The sequence below is a fragment of the Spinacia oleracea genome, chromosome 6 (genome assembly GCF_020520425.1).
Source record: "Spinacia oleracea cultivar Varoflay chromosome 6, BTI_SOV_V1, whole genome shotgun sequence".
NCBI lineage: Eukaryota > Viridiplantae > Streptophyta > Magnoliopsida > Caryophyllales > Amaranthaceae > Spinacia > Spinacia oleracea.
In genome coordinates, this window is record NC_079492.1 from 116460474 (window position 1) to 116475631 (window position 15158).

The window sequence follows — 15158 nt, forward strand, 5'->3', positions numbered from 1 at the left end:
CCTCCGACGCTCAAGTCAGTACAATTGAGGTATAAAATGAGAGTGTTTAGGGGAGATAGAGTGTAGGGTGGCTTCTCTAGGGTTAGAGAATGACCCCTTTTACCTTGCCCTTTGAAGGGTATATATAGTGCCTTGTTGGGCATTTGAAGTCTTGTAAGTGATATTGGGCTTGAGTGAGTTTTATTGGCTTTTGGGTTAAAATGGTAAGCCCATTTTAACACCCAACAAGTGGAATTCATATATACAATCTAGAGTGTTGTGAAGAAATTTCAATAAGTAGCACACTATAAAACACGTCAAAATGAAAAATGTTGAAAAAATCATAAAGCATGGAAGAAAAAATCACACGGAAAAAAACGTAGTTAAATTTAGATAATTTTTATTAATAATCAAACAGTAACTTGTTAGCAAGAGCAGAGTCTTTGACATACATTTTGTCACAAAAACTTGTAACTTAGTCCCCTTACACAGGAGACATTGGATAAACTTAATAATAAAGCAAAATAAAATATCAACAAACCCTCATCAACACCAACGGTACGTATATTAATGAAGTAGTCCGTAATTAAGGTATTAATAAAATGAATGGTAAATTTTAATTTGTGAAGAACTCAATTATCCTTACTCCTTAGAGAACCTTCTTGCAAGTTCCAAGTCTAACCTGTCCTTGAGTAAGAACTCCGATTAAGCCCATTTTACGCATAGCTGGTCCAACTTTTGCTAAGAATATCTTCTCGTCATAAGCAGCTCGTTCAACAATATCTTTAGTCAAAGGATCAAGAGCCAATTGCTGATCAACTTCAAGAAGACCCTTGCCTTCCAATATTCTCTTGAAGAAACCATTATCCATTACGAATTCACTTCCTTTTGTTTGGTCAAGGAACGCTTCATTCGTTGAGTTTACGTTTCTTGGACATGTCTTCTCTAAGGACGAGGCAAAGGTACGGTCCATGGTAGGGTCTGCTTGCCCACTGTTTTTGAAGTTGTATAGACGCTCTTGGAAGTTCGCACAATGTGCAGTTCCAACAGTGTGACAACCTGTAAGTACGTACGTGTATATGAATTAGTTTATATACATTTATTTCACTACAAGAAATTGTACCATTAACGACGGGAAATCCCGTCGCGAAAGGCCAATAACGATGAGATTTTCTGTCGCGAACCCGTCATAAAAGGGGGCGTCGTTAATAGAAAATCTCGTCGTATAAGACATTTGCGACAGTTGTTCCCGTCGTTGTTTGGTTGTTAGCCCCGTCGTAAAAGGCTTTTGCGACGGGATTTTTGACCCGTCATAATTAGGTTGTCGTTTAAGATACAAACTCTTGTAACCAAAAATTATAATGTAATGACGGATATTTAAGAAAACCCCCAAAAGGTAAAGTTACCTAAGAGATAAACAAAGTCATTTGTGTCCAATCCAAAACCAGCAAACAACTTAACAGCATCAGGGATTGGAATGCTTCGTCTTGGAAGATCTCGTTGGGCATCAGATGCTAGTGAGATCATGCCGTCCTTTCTTCCGGTTTCTACGTCATACCAATATGCTCCACCCTGCATGTTATAACAGATGCAAGAAAGATTTTGTTAATAATAATTTTGGTATCGGAATTAATTTAAATATGAACCTAAAATGAAAATGGAATAGTGGTAACTAGACTAGCTTACCAAATGTGCAGCGGCTCTAGCCGCTAAGACAATAATGTCAGCACAAGAGACAACTCCTGGACAATATTTATCAAGAGCAACTTTTGCATCTTCAATGATTTCATAACCATCGACACTAAGATTGTTACGTGATGTTTTCTCCGTGTCTTCTCCCTCGAGTAAAATTGAGGCATCACATCCCTTTTCACATAAAAATCAATTTAAAGATGTCAAAACCGATGATCTATATATAGAATTTCTTATAAGTTATATTAACGTGGATATATAACTTGATCAATTCCGAGCACATACCCTAACGAAGCAATCATGAAACTGTAAGCGAACAAGATCAGCAACGGTATCTTTGTTTTCCATAAAATACTTCTTAACGACGTGGAAAACAATGGCCTCAATATCGACTTTGCCACACTTGCCGTTGTAGTAGCCAACACGGAAATTCTCACTGCATTGACCATAACAGTCACCAACAAGGGTCAAGAATAGGAGCCCAAGGGCTAATGCCACTGTCGATGAGTTTGACTTAGCCATGTTTTAGTATTATGTTTCGTTGAAGGCTTGTGTGAAGAAAAACCAATCAAATCTTTGGGTATTTATAGCTAAATCATTAGGATTAAGCTTCATTTAAGTGGACTTTCATTTGTTGTTAATTAACTTGTGCTCACGATCACTACAAAAGAGTGGGGTAGTGGTGCCTATTGACGTGCTCTCAGCTAACGCAACTTGGTACTTTCTTTTTTCTTTCCCTTGCATATTGCATTGTGATAGTAGCTTATTTTATGTGAAAGAGGGGAAAGCCCAAAACAATACAAAGGAAATTAAATCAAATGGAGCGTTATTTGGAGGGAGGAACCTCGAAATAAACTAAACTCTTCTCAAGCCATTACCTTTTGGAAAATAATTTGTTTGGTTTGGGTGCTAAAATAAGAATATTATTTTAGCCTAAAGCTAATTAGATTTATTTAAGCCCAAAATTACTCATAAGGCAAAAAGCCTAACATGACCATTATAGATATAGGAGGTCAACTTTCTAACCTAAGACCACCCTTCCTACCCTATCTCCCTCTAAAAACGCTCAATTGTATTAAGTTGGACGTCAGATCTTCGGGGGCACCGTACGTAACTCGAAAACAGCACATGGACGCTTGTGTCATTAAAGTTCCGAGCAAAACTACATTAACTATTACAATTTATTACCTTCTTTTTTTGTTAAGGTACCTGTTTAGGGATGGCAATGGGTCGGATCTGGATCGGGTCCGATAGGATCCAGACCCAGACCCGCTTTTTAAGAGGTGGATCCAGATCCGACCCAGATCCGTTGGGTCCAAAAAAACCAGATCCAGACCCAGATCCACTGGGTCTAATGGGTCTAGGGTCGGATCTGGGTCCTAAATGGGTCTAAGCGTATTTGTTTTCTAAAAAAAATTGTCTCTCATTTTTCTTATACTACGTAATATTTCCGCCAATTTTTTGTATGTAAACGTAGCTTTGCTTTAATAAAACCACTAAATATGAAATATTCGTTAATTTTGTTTAGGAAAAAAATCATATTAGCCTTGTGATACAATAAGTATTTAAAGTTTCTAATATTATTATTTATGTCACATCAAATAATTTTTAAATAGTTTAGTATCATAAGAACTGAATAAAGTTTAGCACGTAAAGATTGAATTATATTTAAATTTTAATAATTTTTAAAAAATTATATATACGGGTTTGTGTGTCGGATCTGGACCGGATCTGGATCTTTAATTCTTGGACCCGGACCCAGACCCGCCCCATTGAATAAAGACCCAGATCCGCCCCAGATCCACAGGGTCTAATTTTTTTGGATCCAGACCCTTAAAAATGGACCGGGTCCAACCGGATCTGGGTCGGGTCTTGAACCCATTGCCATCCCTATACCTGTTTATCTCTTAGCCATCGGCCAAGCTAAATACAATTTTTTTCTGGCCAAACTGAGCAACAAGTATGGTTGTAAATTGGATGGACTGAATTGGACTTTGACAAGTATAAATCCAATTCAAATATTTTCGGACTTGGATATTTGAGTCCGAGTCCGATCCATAATTTTTTTCTTGAGTCTGAATCCAGTCCAATATGATCCTAATTTTATTTAAAAAAAAAGTTAAATTCAAATATTATTGTTACCGAGTAACTTTTCTGACACATAAAATAAAATATACGAGTATTAAATATTGGCTATGAAATGCTTTAAAACCTATAACTACAAGTCACTCTTCCATAAAAGGAAAAACAAAAAGAAATTAAGCAATAGATATAATTGCAAATAACAATATGTCTTATACATCTAAATACTTTCCAAAAAGGTTATAGTTCTTAAAAAATGAAAATTTAAAATATATTAAAGCTCAATAATCAACCATCACAACCAACGAGAGAAAACGAAAGAGAAAGAAGTTGATAGAATTTCTTTTGGATTGTGGGTTTTATATGGAGTGTAATATTTAGTTATTTTTGTTGCACATATATAGTAAATAAAGGAGTTAAGGCAAAGTTTGGAGTCCAATCTTTTGGATTTTTCACCTTTAAGGACCCCAACTTTTTTTATCACTTTTTGGGACCTCATTTCCATTTTCCGGCCAGATAACCATAGTGTATCCCACCGTTAACCATACAAATATTCAAATGATGAGTTAAGCCAAAGGTTAGGGTTTAACTTTTGATTTTTTTACTTTTAAGGACCAGAACTATTTTTTTCACCTCTTGGGACCTCAATAATAATAATAATAATAATAATAATAATAATAATAATAATAATAATAATAAGAATAATACTCCCTCCGTTCCTAAATACGTGTCCACTTTGGACATGTACACGGTAATTAATAAAATTGAATGGTGTGTAAGAGGTAATGATTGGGAATGTTTTTATTTTGGGAAAGGAAAAGGTAGATAATTGTTTATTGATAAAGTATAAATAAAAGTGGAGGTGGTGATTGAAAAGTGGGAAAAGTGTAGAATGTGTAAGAAAAGATAATAATGATGTATAGAAAAGTGGGAAAAGTGTATGAAAAAGTGGGAAAAGTGTATAGAAAAGTGGGAAAGGTGTATATCCAAAAACGGAAAGTGGACACATAAAAGGGAACGCCATAAATGGGAACTGGACACGTATTTAGGAACGGAGGGAGTAATAATTTAATAATAATTTAATAATAATAATAATAATAACAATAATAATAATAATAAATTCATCTTTCCCAAACACCATTATACAACTAAAACTATATATGGAGTAGCATTCTTCTCCAAACTTCATAGAGAATCTTCTCTCGTTTATAAGACATTTAATAGTTGAAACTTAATTTACGTAATCCAATAACAACTGATTTGATTATTTTATAGAAAATTTCAGGTCATAAATTTTAGTTCATAAATTGTTGATGAATTTTAATCGATTTAAGCATAAATAATTTTAGTAGTTGATCAATTATGGGCATCAATCCAAATATATTTATTCTCATAAAACAACCAAGAACTAGTATGATTTGTACTTAACACCATAATTGATTTAAAATTGACTCATTTTCATTATTTTTACATTTTCGGTAGACGTTTTTAATATTCTTCAAACAAACCATAAATAAATGCGAGGATATACCATCAATATATGGCGGATTTCCTTACAGGGTTCACAGGCAGAAAATTTTGTAATGTATTTTTAGTTTGAGTATAATACTATAATTGTATAGATTTCACACTATGTAGCTTAATTCTTCTACTTTCCTCCTCGTGAACATGTTTAAGATCCTCAATTGAATGTCATTACTGAATATATATAAATACAATGAACTTGTAAATAATTATTTTCCTCTTTACTCTTTAGATTGTTCGATCAACTTATATATGAGCTAAATTTGTGAATTAAGTTACATATTATTTCAATTCGAGCTTATAATAATTAGAAGTTTAATAATTGTAATTGGAATTACATGAAAAAATGTATGAGGTATCAAAAGGTGAAAAAAGAAAGTCCAGGTCCTGAAAAGTGAAAAAACGAAAAGGTTAGTGCTCAAACTTTTGATGTACTTTAATCTTTTAACCTAAGGACCTAACCTTTTAACCCAAAGACCTAACCTTTTAAAGTACTCTAGTTAAACTTGACTGGAAAAGGAGGATGAGATCCTAAACGGTGAAAAAAAGTTATAGATCCCAAACAGTGAAAATCTCAAAAGGCTGGACCCCATGTATTAGCTTAACTCGTAAATGAAGGCCCACAAATCACATATTTCACAATAGTTTTTAAATTACATATGTTTATCTATAATTAAAATATTAAAACTTTGGACTTCATTGAATTCTTGGACTCCAAAAAGTTGAGTCTAAGTCCAATCCAAAAATAAATGGACTTAGTACTTTAAGTCCAAGCCCGATCCAAAAATTTCAAGTGCGATTCAGTCCGACAAATTTAGACTGGATTGGATTGGATTTTGGACTTTTCTTAATCCACTTACACCCGACAATTAAGTATATTACAAATCAGAAATGGAGAACAATGGCAGGAAGGATTCGTACCTATTACATACAAACTCTTATTCTTCGTCTCTTAGCCACTAGGCATAGTCAAATACCTCATTAGTGCCAAGCTGAGTACATTATCAAAATTCTAATTCTAAGTGTAGACACCTACTTTTGTCACCGTTCCCGCAAGGGAAAGGTACGATGATGAAAGCATAAAAACTCCACTTGACAACGCATCTCCTATAAAATAAACGAATCTCGATTCCCCATTTCATTTCACCCGAAACCTGCTATTTATGGAAACCTGCTAAAAATAGTAACTGTCGTAAAAGGTAGCTTCTAAAAGTGGCAAATCATAAAAGATAGAAACCTGTCAGAATTAGGTGTTGCACTCCAACATAAATCCTGAATGAGATAGAAAACCGCGAGAATCTTATTCCTAATAGGATTCGGAAATAAGAGTTACGTATTAATCAAAATCCTAACGAGCCTAGAGTTCATAACGGGCCCAGACGCATTCCGTCATGAAATTGATACGCCCTAAAAGACTCGAATTAATCTCAAACTCTACGGATTTTAGGAATCCGAATCTGCCTAAACAAAACTGCCCAGATCCTATTTTCAACGCCTGGCTCTGGGCTCCAAAATCTTCGGCGCCCAGGCCTGGGCGCTGAAAGTACCTGGGTACGTCTCTTTTCCTAATTCTTTGCGGATTAGAACTCTGCAATTCTATCTTTCCACGAACTCTTCCCTATAAATAGGCCCCTAGTTTCGACGTGAAACAACACACAACAACACATAATATATTCTGAGTATTGACTCTAAACCCCTTAGCCTAAGCCTCTCGCTGCGAAACTGTTCACGCGTTCTGTCGCAATCGATCCATAAATCGAACAGAACGTATCCTGTCCCATAATTGAGATTCGTTAAATAAAAAGGAGAAATAGCAAAGTCAAAGTGGTTAGTTTTCTGAGAACCGTGACGCACCTCTCAAGGGTGCGTCGTAATGTGTCCCTTTACGATGATTTAACTGCTTTCCTCACCCTTTTTATGAACTGTTAAACTAACCTAATCTGATTGTTCTATCACGCCTAACAAACATAATATTTTTGGGAAATCGGATTATCATGCTAGGTCCCTTAATGCTATTTAAATCAGATAATCACGATCGAATTAGTATTATATGTTGCATATTGCTAAAATCAACTCAGATTAGTTTAATAGTTAACGCATGTCCCTTCAATTATTTATGCTGAGCTAGTAAGGATATCCTGCCTCTGGAGTTATCGACGAGCGAATTACTCCTCTCGGTAGTTACAGTCCCCCGAACCCTCAATCTCTACCTTGCGGGTGTATATTGAGAGATCCCCGCACCAGGGATCACATGGGAACCTACGGCCGTCGTGGTCAAACATAATTGCACTCCCTTTATGTCACGATAACCGGGTTTTGTCAGTTTTTCTCATTGTCGTTAAAAACTGAATGGCGACTCCTACATTACTAGTCAATTGGGTGCATACTCACAGGAAATCCAATTACACTTGATTGGATAAAATGAATCGTCACACCCACGAGGGACAAGGTCACGCATTAGCCTCGCGCTTTTTCGACCCCCTCACAGTGGCGACTCCACTGGGGATAGTGAAGGAAATACTCGTGCTTGTAGGTAATCAAAATAGCCGAAGGGTGAAACGATCCTACCCCGCGTTTATTTCCCCATCAAGTTGGGACGACCTGAAAATCAGCATATTAATGTGAACGGGCAGAACCGCATAACGAATCTCGCCTCCCTCGGGAGTTGGGACTAAGGATACCTTTTTTCGCCAATAGGGGGTGCATACGCCGCGCATGTTTCCCACTCGGTACTTGTGCAGGTAGTACACCTATCCCGAACCCAATCGCTCGCTCATTAGGTCCCTCTCGCCTGCATGCTCCCTTGGCTTGCACTTGCGGGTTGGCCTCTTGAGCGAAATTCGTCTGTTGAAGACACTACCTCGACCGGGGCATGTGTTGGATCTACGATAGAAGCGGTACCAAGCCAGGCGCAAATACTACCCATAGAAGCCTATCATAAACTACGTGACATATTTAATTTTCAAATCCATGTTTGTAATGTAGTTATGTGTAGCGAACTATGTGACTATGTTATAATTGTGCGTACGAATAATGCTAGACAAATAATGCTAGAAAACCAACGACCTTAAAAATTGCCCAAACATTCATGACAAATTCGCCAAAGAGTTATACCGAAATACGTGTTCCGCAAACCCGAATGATCGCCACAAAAATAAGCGACGCTCGGGATGGCCTGTAACGAATCCCACAAACGCTGCACAACGCGTAAAGGACGTTATTAGGCAAGCACGCAAATCGAAGTCGAAAAAATAAAAGTAGACGCAAACAGAAAACAAGAACCAGCCAGGGACGCATTTTCAACGCCCCTGGCTGGTCGCCGAAATTTCTCACGCCCGTAGATGGGCGCTGAAGTTGCTGCCAGGCCTTTTGGTCAAGCACAGCAGCCTCGGTGCCCACGCATGAAGGAAATACGTAGCAAAAAAAAAACTTTTCGTAAAAGCAATTGCTACGAGGGCGTATGAAATAGCACTCGATTCTAGAAGCGACTTATAAAAAATAAATAACTCTTTGTGTCGTTGTTAGGCCTCCTACGACGGCAATGCTCGGCATCAAAACCGAACATGCTAATAATTATGAATGTCACATGGGCAAAGTATTCAAAAATAATGTTCAAATGAAGTTTTTTAAGGAAAAGTAATGTTCGAATAAAAAATAAATCCGAGTCTAGACTAGGCTATGCCAAAGTACAATCCAAATCCTAAGTCTTAGTTGTCTTATCCATAGAATCGGTCCTAATGCTTGGTGTCGTTCTGCAAGTTAAAAGGTTAAACCATATTTGAGTCTCCCTTCCTAACATTTAAATCAATGAGCACCCATATGTAATTGTCATCCCTTGCTAGGAATCCACGGCCTCAATACTCTCTCTCACCAATAAAAAGAATATATTATAGTATTTGCAAAATGGAAATGGTCACATTCTGGAAATTATTCCCCCATAGTCGCACAACCCCCAAAGTGAACCTAAGGTGTTAATACCATTGTCAAAGAAAAAATTAATGGCCCCAAGGCTTATAATCACATTGGGTCACGACTATCATAGTCCTCTCGAGTCACTCACTCCTTGAAATACTATTAAGTACGGACTAAAAGATTTTCCATGAATGCAACATGACCAACCATGAAAATACCCAAATCGGCATACCAATAGGGCTACCATTGGGGTAAAGCAATACACACTAAGAGAGAAGCCGCACTAATGATTCTAGTCTTGCGAAAATAAAAATTCGATCTCCCCAATTAACTACCTTGCCAACATTAAACAAAATGGCGCATGACAAATGAACACCCAAGGGTTAAAATCTAAAGTGTCAACCAACGAAAGTTATGGTCCAATTAGCCTAAGTCTGAGAGTCGCTTGGTCAAGTATTATAGGCTTACGCCACGTCATTGTTTTGAGTCTAGGCCACCTCCTTATATTCATACACGGGTTATAATCAGAAAGATTAATGAAAGTTTGAGTCTAAATCACAACTTCCAATTAAATCCCAGAAACTGGAGTCTGAAAAGAAACAAAAATATTTTCGATGTAATTCTTTCGTTAAATTTCAATAAGGTAAAAACAACATTTTGAATCTACGCTATTTGCACCTTTTAAGAAACGACTAAATACGCTTGCAAAGTAAGACAATTTAAAAGGTCCACCCTAGGCCTACTAAAATTAAAGGTCCACTATAGGCCTACCAAACGAGGCTCACTCAGTCTCGTCTCGTGACTCAAAGACCACAACCATCTACCTTTTAGCCCAAATAAAAAAAATTTGATTGAAGGACTTATGTTGGGGAGGAATCCCAAGCAAAGAAGAAAAAATAGAAAGAGAAAAGGGAAGCGAAAAGAGCGAGCCATGAAATACTTAGCCCGTACCTCCCAAAGTGCGAAATTTACCTAAGTAAAAGAAGGAAGAGAATTGAGTCAACCAATCTAAATCATAAAATTCTACGATGTCTACCCTTTCCAATCCTCATGTTCTTAGACACCTTCGCTCTGGGGCCCCTGTTCAGCTCATCTAACCCATCCATGTTCTCATTGCCATAACCCAAGAAACCATTACCTCGACTCTTGTTCTTGAACTTGTTGTCAACCGCAAACCACGCACGACCATCGACACGTGCGTCATACCCATTATTTCCAAAACCTGCTCTTGCACAACCATTAACATAATGACCATATAACTTGTATAGATACATCCTGTTGATATACCCTTGAGCCGTCCCCATGCTACTCATTGACCTTGGTTGATTTAAACTCATGACACTAGCTTGAGGCTGCAAATTTCGAGTCCTAGAAGATGTAATCCTTATGCTTGACCAATACCTACACAACTCATTCAACCCATCTATCAAACTGTCTTGAGTCACGAATAAAAAGGAAAACAAATGAAAAGTACAAAAAATAATAAATAATAAAAAAGCGAACTTTGCAAAGCGCCTTAAAAAATTCGTTTAAAAAGAAAAAGAACATTTAGCGCACAAAAAAAAAATTCACAAATATTTGGCACAAAACCAAAAAATCTGCCCAGATATCATTATCAGCGCCCAGAGCTGGGCGCCGGAATCTTTAGCGCCCCAGTCTGGGCGCTGATTCTCTCTGCTTGCCAAATTTTGTCCAGAAGTGCTCGTCATTTTATCCGCACATACACGGAAAAATAACGAACAATTGGGGGGTACAACACGTATTCAGATATACGTACCACCAAGAAAAAAAAATACATGTACTCAAAAAAAAAATATAAAACAAATTTTTGGCTTACGCAAGGCAGCAGATTAAAAAAAATAATAGACTTCACTTATTCCACCGTTTCAAATAATATGTTTTCACCTCAGAACATACTTATCGAATTCGGCATTCTAAGAAACCATTTTCTAGGCTAAGAACTACGCAAGACCTGATTCCAAATTAAATCTATTTAAGGCGGATATGTAATAACCTTGCTTTTTAAACCTGTTTAGATTAGGCTAAGATATTTTATTATCTTGTTGTTGTTCAAATGATTAAGAGTAAATCTGGTTTTACTTCCATTTATGTTAAATAACCCTTTTACCCTTAATAAAAAAAAAAAAAACCAAAAAAAAAAAATATGTCTCACATAACTCATGCCTTGCGTGTCATGATTTGGGATAATAAAATGTTTTGTTGTCAAGCTGATTATCAAAACACCACACCCAAATTTGGTTTTTCAAGATTTTGGAATTTAATCAAGATTCTTATTGTTTATTGTAATCGGTTTCTAGAAGGATCATGAGGAGTGTATTACCATAAAAATTCTATCTCCTCTATGGTGGACGTTTCTCTTTGCTAACATATCTCCAGCATGCAATAGCTTTTAGCTATTAGTCCCTTCACAAAAATTGTAGCCCTTGAAAAATTAATCAGTTTTACCTCAAGAATCACTTAATTTGGAGCCGTATTCTAGGAGATAATCCTTTCCGAAATTCAGTGTTGCTGCTGTTGTTGTGATGTCAATACCAGATTTTGTTTCTCCTATTTAAACGATCTTCTGATCATTTTGAGATTCTACTCTCTAAATAAGAATTGTATATCTCTTTGACCTGATGAATGTAGGCTCAAGAATTACTAAAATCGGAACCCTGAGCTAGGAAATACGGTCTTCCGAAGTTGACAGTTATTGCTGCCAACGTGTTGTTGTTGTAGTCCCTCTTCCTTGTTACTTCTCACTTTCCCAACTTCTTAGTTGTGTTGTTGTCTTCTAAAGGACAAGGTAAATTGTTGGTGAATACGTTATGAAATTCAAGATAAAATTGATAGTCAAGAATATGAGTTACCATTGGAGATTAAAGTATGGGATGTGTTCTGGAAGATTGAATTCGGATTAAAGCGATCGATGGTGATCGAGAAATGAGATTCTTGGAGGTTAGATGTGCAATTGAAGGTACACATTGTCCATCCACCTTTATAAAATTTATTACTTGTGTTTCATAGGTTTTATGAATTCTGTGAATTATGTGATTTACATTTAAGAATAAGACTTTTGAATTAATTTCAAGTGTTACGTTATTATGATTTGGAAATTGTGATTTCGTAAAAATATGTGGGATCTTTATATTATTAGAATTTCAATGAACTCAATGTTTTGCATTTTGAATCTAAATATTTTGATTGATTTGAACATGAGACTTGTGATCATGCCCGCGGTTGTGAGTTTGAAGGTGAGACTTGTGAAAGTTGGTCATGTGTTTGGATATACGATTGATGTTAGATTTTGTTACAAATAGTTATGCCTACATAAGAATGATATTGGTTGTGAAGGTATTAGTTTGCATTATGGAAAGCTATGGGCAAGCCTATGCTAGTGTAACTATAATGTTGGTATGATTGATAAATAGTGTTTGAGCATCTTTCTAAGTATTCGAGCTATGGTGTGAAATTTTTTGAAATAACCTATGGAGTACATGATTAGAAAATATGAGTGAGACTCAAATATATTAACCTATGTTGGGATTAATAAGGTTTAGCAAGAACTATCGATTGAATTATAAGCGACAGATATAGTTCCTTTGTATTCTTTTGTTTTTCTTGAACTATTATTTTAGCCATACAATTTTATAATAAGATCTATAAATTATCTTTATCAGATAATTTTTTTTTTTTTTAATGTTATAGTCAATGGTATCACTAAATGGCATTTTTACCAACATACTAGTTATTGTATAATTTTAACTCTGATATGACGATAAGGATTGGTTACAACGTAAAGGCTTTTTGAAATAAATTTTATGAATTGGGCGACCATATAAATAAACTAATTGATCTTCTAAAATCCAGTTTTGAGCTACTCAATATATAATGTATTTTGATTTTCCGAATTATGATTTATGGCCTATATCTACCAAGTTATTCTTTATCGAGTTGTGAAGCTCAACGTTTATTAAATTATTTCATTGAGATATTTATATGGTTTCTGTAAAGAGTATGTTTGAATTTAACAGACCAAAATTATCCTTTGACTAAGATGAAATAATATAAATGATATATATTTTTATACGATTAGAATGTGTATTTATACATCATTTTAAACTTTATTCTTAATGAGATTTTTTTTTTAAGATCTAATTTCAGTGTTGGGTATATAACCACGTACGATTAAGATAAAAGTTAGTTGACTAGTCCTAATTGAGCTATTAAGCTAACTTGGGTATAACCTATATGCATCTGGAGTTACTTATAAGGAAGGTTTTGGGTTCTTATACTTGGAGTTATAAAGGTTTCACAGTATAATAAGGGTTTGAGTTTATTATACAATTGTGGCTAAAGGTTGGAGTAATTTGAAAGGGTGATCTTTGTGCTACAAACTAAATATTTGCGTTTTGGGACCGAGAATATATCAATTGATTAATATTGAGTTTACGACTTTATATTCGTGAGTATAATTCCTGACAAGCTTAAGGATTTCGGCTATATCTTGGATTTTAACTACATGCGAGTGCTTTGAAGCGAACCGAATGACATATAGGTGCTTAGGTGATCTTTTTTCAAGATTTATGTATACAAAGTTTGTGAAAAGCTTTGGATAAGCTATTATAATCTTTAAGCAAATATTTTGAATGGATTTGGCAAATTGAATAAGTATCACTATGTTTAATTGTGTTTAATTCAGATGTGATTTGGTTTGTGATACAAGACTTTGAAAAATTATATTTATATATTTCTTAAATTTGTTAAATGAGTTTTCAAATGTGTTTTAGTGGGGAAGAAGCCGTTAACAACGGCCATGAACAACACTTGTGTATTTGTGTGTGATCTGTGTAAATGCGCCTTTGTGCATCTGTGTAAATGTACATATGTACATCTGTGTGTGGACATGTCCTAAAAGTCTTGCAAGCATGTGTAAAAAGGTGGGTGACGACCCCTAAAAGTTTGGAGGCAGTGGTTCTTCAACCCGTCTCTATTCGTGTTCTCTTCCCGATTTTATAAATATGTTTAAAAGATAAAATGTGTTAATTATGCTAGAAGTAGCAAATATTGTGAAGGTTGTCAATGTGTGTGATTTTGAAATGTAAAGGATTTGCTAGAAAAAGAAAATATATCTTAAATCTTCGCGTTTGTGCAAGCTTTAAATTATCAAGGATTTCTAAGAAATATATTTTATATATTACTATTTGATATAATTTCCAAAATAAATTATCAAGAGTAATTCGTATTTGAGTTCGTTGTTTCCAAAAAGGAATATACATGTGTGATTTGGATGTGAGCCTCAGCAAGAAGATTTTCTTCATATTATATTGGGAATTGAATAATTAGTCTTAGTTAAGTCGTGTTAAGTGTTTAAGCTAAGGTAGACTTTGAGATACGAGTTGAGAATATGTGATGGATTCATTCTCAAAGCATATGTGATTAGTTATATTGAAAAATAGATCCGAAGACTTCTGAAAATATAAATCGTACGATCTTTGGAAAACACCTGGTGACTGAGTGCAACCTTTTCTTGATTTATTTATCAATTATAAACATCAAAGTTGTGTTCAATGTTTCAAAATCATTGTAATGTGATTACCGAGTTTAATTTGAATATGATCTGATTCACATAGAATCAGTTTTATCTTTGAAATAAATAAATCACGAAATTATATTTTAAGCCACTAAAATGAGTTTCAGGTTGGGCAATGTGTACTCGATTTCCCTGACTTTGTTATTTGAACCTGTCCTGGTGGGGGCAGAATCCTTTTTAGTGATTTTGCAGGTATTGTGTAAAGCTCGTTTGTGGATTACAGATGTGATTGAGGAAGGGATAATGTTGCTGAAATGTTATGAGACCATCAAAGTTTATGATAGGTTAAGATCTCTTGTGTATTTATAGTTGACTATAAGTGTTAATTCGGGTTTTGTTTTGTAAATTGACTTCTAAGTGTAATTAGTGGGAGATG

The 15158-nt window shown here is 35.3% G+C and overlaps 1 protein-coding gene across 1 annotated transcript; it reads right to left on the reverse strand.

The window, feature by feature from the left end:
- Positions 1-359: 359 nt before the first annotated feature.
- On the reverse strand, positions 360-2739 carry LOC110797385 (cationic peroxidase 2-like). The gene is made up of 4 exons (XM_022002496.2): positions 1957-2739; positions 1666-1845; positions 1386-1551; positions 360-1038 (listed from the first exon to the last, which is right to left on the reverse strand). The coding sequence occupies exons 1-4, from the start codon at positions 2191-2193 to the stop codon at positions 629-631; spliced, it is 993 nt and encodes a 330-aa protein (XP_021858188.1). The 5' UTR covers positions 2194-2739; the 3' UTR covers positions 360-628.
- Positions 2740-15158: the final 12419 nt, after the last annotated feature.